Below are 9343 nucleotides of genomic sequence, written 5' to 3' on the forward strand. Positions count from 1 at the left end.
TAAAATTAATATTTAATTTATTATAAAATAGGGCAAATAGGACAAATGACAGTTTTCAATGAACCTTCTTCTACAAATTTCCCCATCCATCCTCTCCCTTTCTCCCCCCTTTTTTATTTACTCATAGTTTTGCTTTCTAAAAATTTAAAACATTATTCAATTAAAAATAAACATTAATAAAGCCTTTAATTTTCCATTAAATTACTCCTTGTACCACTACCTTATCTAAAACATATCCGATATGAAGTTATTAAAGAAAATTCATTATTTAATGATTGGAATTTTAAATATACTTAGGTGGTGTTTGTTTTTTTGGCTTTTTCTTAAAAGCAATTTAATTTTAGAATTTAGGTTGTTTGTTTTTCTACTTTTTCATGACTTATTATAAACTTTTTACTAAATAGAAAAAGCCAAAATATGTAAATTTTTCTAAATAGAAAAAATAACATATTGGTTTTTTTTACTTTTTAATATTTAATAGAAATAAAATACTACAAAAACAAACAACTTAATATTTAATACTATTAAGCATTAAGGTTCTATTTAGAATTAAGTAAAAAAACAAACACTACCTTAAATTATTAACTTAAAATTTATTACTAAATTCTTACTTTAAGTATTAATATTGTTTAATAAAATTAATTTAATATTTATTCTAAATCATTAAATTTACATATTTATCTTCATAAACTATAATTAAGATAAAAACGGTAAGTAACAATAGAGATCATAGAATAGCAACGGAGATTATGAAAGTAATTAAGGCAAATGGAGATAAAAAGATCGAATGAAAATATGAACTTGAGAGTAAATGAATTGTTTTTACTTATTGTTTAAAGTTGTTTTTTTATTTTAAGTTATACAATTAAGTTATTTTATTAAACATATTTAATAACTTAAATTAAATTATTTAGTTGGTTTATCAAACACCTACTTAACTTTAAATAGAACTTAAAACTAAATAATGATTAATAGGGTTAAGCATTAAGTTATTTTTTTAATATTTTATTTCTATTAAATATTAAAAAATAAAAAATATATATGTTACTTTTAATATTTAAAAAAAAATCAAATATTTTGATTTTTTATTTAGTAATTTTTTTAATAAGTCATAAATTAATAATAAAAAACAAATAATAAATTAAATTTATTTTAATAAAAAAAAAACAAACAAACAAACTAAACGTGAACTCACATTATATATCTATCTTATTTACACATCCACTCTAAAACCGTAATCCTATTAAGACATTCATTTATAAATTTTTAATATACCTAAAATACTTTTGTCCTTATACTCTTCCACATTTCCTTTTTTTTCTTCTCCCCCACAAACCCTAGCCCAAAATAATTTCTTTGAAACTTATTTATTAAAAAAAAAAAATTTAATTTATTTTAACAAAAATTAATTATAAGAATAATTAAAAAAATATTTTAAAAATAACAAATTTTAAAAAGGTGAAAGAAAAAAGAGAAAAAAAATTGGTATTTTTTTAAAAATTGACTCATAAATAATTTATTTTTTAAAAAATGCAAATGTTATTAATTTACGCATATCAATATCTAGTCAATGTTTGAATAGAATAGCAAAACTATTTTCATCAACATTTTTATTTTTAATTTTTTGGAAATTTCAAAACTTGAAATTATTTAAAAATTATAGAAAAGAAGGAAAAAGCCAAGTGGAGTAAATAGAGTGGAGGAAAGAGAGAGTTGAGGGCCAATGAGGAGAGAGAGCGGCACATGCGTGTGTGCGTACTGCACAACACTGCCGCTGAAAGCGAGCCTTTCTCACCCAAACAAAAAATAAAGCAGAAAGCGTTGTCTAAGCGTTGTCTACAGCTGTATCCAATTTTCTCACAACCCTTTCTTTCTCTCTCTTCTCTCCCCTCCACTCTTCCTTTTATATGAATATATATCTATACTTTTCTTCATATGTACTAGTTCTAATCCATCATGCATTCATCATCCTCACCTCATTTTCATCGCATTCCTCTCTTTTTTTAATCCAATTTGTTCCATTCTCATGTTAATTTCTCCGCCCCATCGTCACAATTGAAATCATTCCAGCTTTTTCCTTGATGGGTTTTAGCTGTCTCCTCGTGATCCGTGCACAGTGCTCTTGTCTTTTGATGCCGTGATTCGCAGTGGAAGAGTGGCTTTTTGCGTACCCATTTGCTGAATTCCGAGGAAACTGTTTCTCGGTTTTTCTCAGGAGTTGGGAAAGAGTTGAGCTTGTGAAGTCGTGGTTTGATCCAGAAGAGCGTGCTTCCTGGATAGTGGATACCCATTTGTAGAATTCCTGGGTTTTCTCGGGAAAGCTCGTTAAGTGGGTTTCGTGCTTTGATCCATTCTTTCACGGTGGAAGAGCGTTTTTCTGGGTACCCATTTGCTGAATAATTCTCCCAGTGTCTGTTTTCTGGGAAAATTGCTTCCGTCTTTTCCTCGGGAGTTAAAGAATGCTTTGATCCATAGAGTGGTTTTTTTTTTTTTTGATACCTATTTGCTGAATTCTTCTCTCCATGTTTGTTTTCTTGGAAAATTGTTTCTGGGTTTTTCTCAAGAAAGCTTGTGAAGCGGGTTTCATGCTCTGGTGAGGAAAAGTAAGGTGGGTGTTTCTTTGCTCTACCATTTCTAGTACTACTTTCGTCTTAAGGGTTTTTGTTTTCCCTTTTTTCCTTGAGTTATTTTTTGTTATTGAGATTTGTTTAGTTTTCTATTTGAAGTGCAATTGATGGTTTGTGGACTTTGGACTTTGTCTTAATCTTTAAGGCCTAGTTTGGCTGCTGAGAAAATGTGGGAAATAAAAAGTTCTTTTGTTTTTCTCCTTCAGTTGTACCTTTTGTTACTGGGATTTGTTTGGTTTCTATTTCCAGTGCAATTGATAGCTTGGGAACTTTGTTTCAATTCTGATTGCCCTTTTTGGCTGCTAACCTTATTTATTTTTATTTTTATTTATTTGGAATTGGAACCAGAGACAAAGAAACTCTTCTCATTTATTTGCATTTGGGCTTCCAATTTCTGTTGTCTTGAATTGGTGTGAAACATAAAGCAAAGCTGAGTCAGAAAGAAAGTGAAATCTTGAGAATGAACTAAAGTTTGTGGCGTTAGCGCAAAATCAGAAACTGAGCCAGTTTTTGGTGTGGGTTGAGCGGGGAAGATAACACCTTTTTGCCATTTCTTTTGGGTGTCTCATATAGGCTCTGACATGATTGGTTTCTCCAAGAGAAAGATTGAAAAGAAAAGCCTGTAAAAAAGGGTGAAAATAGCTTCCTTGCTTTATACCCCATTTGATTCTGGAGAAAGTATGGGAAATTAATTAAAATTAGACTATTGATTCTTAGTTTTTAAGATTTGGGGAAAACTAAATTCTCCATTTTGGTGGCTTTGTTTAATTGAATATTTCATTTTCTGAAAAAGTAGTGTGTAAGTAAACTATTTTTCTTTTTCCTATCATTTTCTTCTATTTTCTCTGGAATTAGGGTCAGTTTATCACTGTAAAGAATCTCCTTTTCTTTGTCTTTTTTTTTTTTTTTTTTTTCCAGAAGACAAACAGGGTTGTAAGATTAAAAGAGAACAGATATTTTTGATAGTCTGGTGCAAATAGAAGCCAAAATTGAGACCCCATCTTTTCGGTAAAAACAACATTTTTGGATTTAATCATCTAGATGTGGAGCTACACTCCAAAACTTTGTAACTTTCTCTTGATGGGAAAGAAGCTGTAGCTGGCATGACAATTGAATTAATCAAAATACATTTAAGTAAATGAAAAGTGATTTCAGAACCTAAACACTTTTGAGCTCTCATGTAGTTGCCCCACCTGGCACTAGATCCAAATGTTACCTTATATGAATAGATATTGAAGGTGATATTGGAGAGCTTTCTTAGGCCTGGTTTTAACATTAAGCCTTGAGTTTCAATGTAACCTAACCAGCCATAAAGTGTGTATGATAATGCTGCAGCTTGTCTAATTTGCCTGAGGGGTGCTGTTAGAGGATATAGTTGTATAGAGGGTCATTAGCCCACGAAACATGATGAGATACACCATTTCTCCATTTGTCACTGTAACTGCCATGATGTCATAGACAATGGCAGCAGACCAGGACTGTTCGATATGTGTGGCACTTCAGGCCTGGAATTGACTTTGGTGTTTGAGCAATAATTCATTCACAGTGGGTAACAACATCAATGAAATGGTTTGCTTTTCTGATCATTCATGGTTTGAAATTTAGATTTTTGGATTTGAGAGTTTTTAGGGGTAAAGAACCGGTCTCCTAAACCCTAAACGGTAGGTAAGATTGGGGATCTTCCTTGCCTGGAGTTAAAGCGATAACATTCTTTTCTCCTAGACTTACCAGGATACTTAGAAAATAATTTACCTTGGCAAATTAGATTTTCTGATCATTCATGGTATGAAGTTTATATTTTTGGATTTGAGAGTTTTTAGGGGTAAAGAACCGTCTAAACTCTAAATGTTAGATAAGATTGGGGATCTTCCTTGCCTGGAGTTAAAGCGATAAAATTCTTTTCTCTTAGACTTACCAGGATACTTAGAAAATAATTGACCTTGGTAAGCAGCAACAAATGCATATTCTTTCCTTTCTTGTTTATACATATGCTGAAGTGGGATCATGTGTCATGAAATCTATGAATTTGTTGTTGCTCTGCATGATCAGCAGGGTATGCTGTCTTTCCAGTGGAGAAATGGGATGTGGCTCAGACATGGGTCTACTTGCATGCTGTTTATAATTTATATTGATGATAATATTTCTTGCAATTCCTTGTTCTGTTGTGGAAATTAATTAGCTTGGAGTGCTGTTTTTTATGCCATAAATTTTGACAATCATGTCCATTTGTACCTTGGTTTAAGAACTATTTCGTGAGAGACAAACTATTTTCAGGAATGTTGTTAATAGTTTCTCATAAAAATGATAATGGTCCCATTATTCAGGGATTGGACTGGTCCTTTGTGATTTTCCTAGATAATCAATAACCACCTCTTTTTATTCAAAGAAAATTATGATGACTTGTGCTGGTGTCCCCATATCTAGATAAAATTTGACAGATGGCTTTTTTATCTCACAGAGAAAGAGCTATCAAAAGAGATGGAATCAATAAGTTCCACATCTATTTACATGTTGATGTTAACATTCTTGCCATTTTATACTTCAGGTTATTGCTGACCTTACTGTCAGTCTAGAAATAAGACAAAGTTCTTGAGCTGTTCAAGACTTGAGCTTTTGGTCAATGGGGGAAGGCTTGTGACGACAATGGATCCACAAGCTTTTATCAGGCTGTCAATTGGTTCATTGGGGTTGAGAATTCCTGGACCAGCTCTGAATGCTGCAAAATCTGGAATTCATGCAGTCCCCTCTCCATGTTCATGTGAGATCCGTCTTCGAGGTTTTCCGGTACAGACATCATCAGTCCCCTTAGTATCATCTCCTGAAGCTACTCCAGATTCTCATAGCATTGCGTCAAGCTTTTATCTTGAAGAATCTGATCTGAAAGCATTGTTGGCTCCAGGATGTTTCTATGCCCCTCATGCATGTTTGGAGATTGTTGTTTTCACAGGGCGGAAGGGTTCCCATTGTGGTGTTGGCATCAAAAGGCAGCAGATTGGGACATTTAAGTTGGAGGTGGGTCCTGAATGGGGTGAAAAGAAGCCAGTGATTCTTTTCCATGGTTGGATAGGAATTGGCAAGAACAAGCAGGAGAGTGGGAAACCCGGAGCAGAACTACATTTGAGAGTGAAACTGGACCCTGATCCAAGATATGTTTTCCAGTTTGAAGATGTGGCCACATCAAGTCCTCAGATAGTTCAGCTTCAAGGCACCATCAAGCAGCCTATTTTCAGTTGCAAGTTTAGCCGAGACAGGTAATATAAATTATACGATCTCTTCTACATTCACTAGCCTCCTAAATTATATGATTTCTTCTACATTCACTAGCCTCCTAAATTCTTTTGAATTTGTACTACTTATTCTTATTCCCTGTTAGTTCCAGTTGAGACTTGAAAGACACAGGACTAACAAAAATTAAGGGGGTAAAAGGCAAAATGTTTTCAGATTAACAGAGAATATTTGGTAATCTTGTATTCTTTGCCTTATTTCCATAATTTCTGTAAATTGTTGCTGGACAAGTAAGATTTGTCAATGTGTATAAGCTTTTGGCAGCACTGATGCCAACAGTCTGTCCACAAGTTGAACAGCTTTGTGATTCAACATTGGGTATGCTTAAACTTAGTAAAAGCAGGTTGGAACTTTTTGGTATGTAGATAAAAAGGTTTTGAAAACTAAAAACAAGTGGTCTTCCTTTATGCTTTATTTGGTTGTTCAGAATTCATGAGAAAGGAAAAGAGACCTTTGAGTCCTACAACATTGGCTCCAGTTGGAATCTGTTTCAAGATTCAAAGTTTTTAACTCCCAGTTCTTCCCCTCCCTCCGCCAGGTTTTCTCAGTAATCAAATGAACCACTGATAAGTCCTCTTCTTTGCTTCTGAGATTACTATCCGGGTTTGGTATCCTTGAGTTATTTTTTTGGGTTTATGTAGTTTCTTGACAGTTATAACGAATGGACAGGGTATCCCAGGTCGACCCATTGAGCACCTATTGGTCAGGTTCTGCTGACAGTTCTGAGCAAGAGACTGAGAGAAGGGAGAGGAAAGGTTGGAAGGTGAAGATACACGACCTCTCTGGCTCGGCTGTTGCAGCAGCCTTCATAACCACTCCCTTTGTGCCATCAACAGGTTGTGATTGGGTTGCCAGGTCCAACCCAGGAGCTTGGTTGATCGTTCGCCCTGATGCTTGCAGGCCTGAGAGCTGGCAGCCCTGGGGAAAGCTTGAAGCATGGCGTGAGCGTGGCATCAGAGACTCCATTTGTTGCCGTTTTCACCTTCTCTCTGAAGGCCAGGATGGAGGCGAGCTTCTCATGTCCGAGATTTTCATTAATGCTGAAAAGGGCGGGGAGTTCTTCATAGACACCGACAGACAAGTCCGTGCAGCAGCAACAACTCCAATCCCAAGCCCACAAAGCAGCGGCGACTTTGCAGCGCTGGCTCCAGCCGTAGGGGGGTTCGTCATGAGCTGCAGAGTACAAGGGGAAGGGAAGAGCAGCAAGCCTCTGGTTCAGCTGGCCATACGGCACATCACTTGTGTGGAGGATGCTGCCATCTTCATGGCACTGGCTGCAGCTGTTGATCTCAGCATAGAGGCATGCAGACCCTTCAGGAGGAAGTTCAGGAGGGGGAACTGCCATTCTTTATGAAAATGTACTCTAGTTTTACATATAAAATATATGGAGAAAAGGAGAGATTTGGATGAAGAAAGAATGACTGGGTTTTTCCTTTGATTGTTGTAACATTCTGACTTGTACAGGATCTTCTGGTTTAAACTAATTTATTCAGTAGGAGACATTTCTGCAAATCTTCTTGTGGTTTCACCCACACACTACTCCCCCAGCTGAAGGGCATATGATGATCCCAAATAAGTTGGGCTCCCTCTGGGTTCTATTTCCGATTATCTTACTCAAAAGTCAGTTTTCAGTTGCAATGATTCTTTTTTTGTTATAAAATCGACATAATGCATAAGTTTATGTGCCTTAAAAATGGAGGCCCGTGATGTAGAGATGCTCTCATTTTCAAACATCAAACGGTTAAGTCGAGTCTATATCAACTTCACTTCAAAATTTAGGACTATTTGAGTCTTCAACTAGATTAGGGATGATAGGGACGACAACGTGGTAAGATTTTTTTTATCAATTCACCTCGTTTCTAATAGGATGGGTTGGGGTATGGTTGTGTGCCTTTCCATAAATATTGTAGAGAATTAGTCAAGAATCATTTTTCCTAATTTTTTTATTATAATTGTATATTAGTTGGCTAATCTGATTTTTGTAATTTATTAGTGGAAATTAGTTGTATTAGCTGTAGAGATATGTTAGTCTTCATAGCCTAGCTGGTATTCTTTATTCCCCTTTTTATTCTTAGCAATACCATGTATATACTCAACCCTATATACTAATTTTATAATCAATGAAAATCTTGGAAATCTTTTCCTATGAAAACCACGTGGTATTAGAGTTGAATATTCAGCTAGAGAGCCCGTCAAATCATCATCTTCCCGAGAGAGAGACTCAGAGAAATGAGCTGAGGCAGGAGAGAAGCCGGCAACCAGTTGTGTAATGCCCCAAACCCAATTTAGGGATAAAATCACAATTTAGAAATTATTAATTAATTAAAGTAATTTAATAAGGATAAAAAGATCTTTTTGTATTTAAAACTGCTAAATATAAAGTAGATTTTTCCTACCTTCTCTATTCAGAAAACCCTTTTACACAGAGATCCGAAAGATGAGAGAGTATAGGACGAAAAATTTAGAGGTTTAGGGTTTGAAGATCAATTTTTTAAGTAAAATTTTTAATTCTTAAATTAATATTTTATATTTATTAATTATTTTTGAACATTTTAGATATTCTTTAAAATATCTCAATTTTGATTAGAGTTGATTTAATTAATTTATAGGTCAAAAAAATTAAAAATTTATGAACATAGTTTGATTTATTAATGGAAATCGATAGATTTTGATTACTCAAATGAATAGATGTAGAAAAAAAATAAATAAATAAAATAAGAGTAGCGTGATTTTCTGGAACGGTGAAAAGAAAAAATAATAATAATAATGTAGATATGTATCGTGTAACAAAGGGTTTAAAAGGAAAAAAAAACAAAAAAAACAAGGATGCGTGTGGAAGAAAGAAATAAAAGAAAAAAAATGTGTTATTATTATTATAATAATAATAATAATGGGTGTAGTTGGTTGCTTGGAGTAAGGTGGTGGAGGTCTTTGAAAGTAATAATAATAATATATACATATTTATATAATGGGGTGTGAGGGTGGAATTGTAGTTAACTAACACTTGGATTATGGAAACAATAATAATAATAATAATAGTTTCTTGTATAGGTTTTAATTTAATTTAAGTATATAAAGAAATAAATAATAAGGGTAAGATTAGGAAATAAAAATGAATTTTACAATAATTTGAAAACTCAGTAAATTGATTTATTATTGTTTAATAAGTTGAAAATAATATTGGGTAGTAATAATATTAGAATAAGAAATTAATTAGGATCCCTAATACTAAATAAAATATTTTTAGGATTGTCAATTTTTTACCTTTAGATAATTGTGTATGATATTATGTTAGGTGATGAGTAAATTCGTCAAGTTAAATACTTCAAATTTTTTAGCGCTTCTTCAAGGTAAGGGAAATTAATGCAAATTTTTATAAAAGAAAATAATTTCCTTTTTATATTGTATTTTGAAATGTGTAAAAATATTAT

The 9343-nt window shown here is 33.4% G+C and overlaps 1 protein-coding gene across 1 annotated transcript; it reads left to right on the forward strand.

The window, feature by feature from the left end:
* The first annotated feature begins 1840 nt into the window (after window positions 1-1840).
* LOC100245378 (uncharacterized) lies at window positions 1841-7424 on the forward strand. The gene is made up of 3 exons (XM_002268301.5): window positions 1841-2608; window positions 5173-5878; window positions 6582-7424. Exons 2-3 carry the CDS (start codon window positions 5271-5273, stop codon window positions 7264-7266), a joined length of 1293 nt encoding a protein of 430 aa, XP_002268337.1. The 5' UTR covers window positions 1841-2608; window positions 5173-5270; the 3' UTR covers window positions 7267-7424.
* Window positions 7425-9343: the final 1919 nt, after the last annotated feature.

The sequence above is a fragment of the Vitis vinifera genome, chromosome 15, assembly GCF_030704535.1.
Source record: "Vitis vinifera cultivar Pinot Noir 40024 chromosome 15, ASM3070453v1".
Taxonomy (NCBI): Eukaryota; Viridiplantae; Streptophyta; class Magnoliopsida; order Vitales; family Vitaceae; genus Vitis; species Vitis vinifera.

Coding starts and splice junctions, on each gene's coding strand:
- LOC100245378 (XM_002268301.5), top strand. CDS start 5,271: ATGGATCCACAAGCTTTTATCAGGCTGTCAATTGGTTCATTGGGGTTG. Junction 5,879..6,581: donor TGCAAGTTTAGCCGAGACAG/GTAATATAAATT, acceptor ACGAATGGACAG/GGTATCCCAGGTCGACCCAT.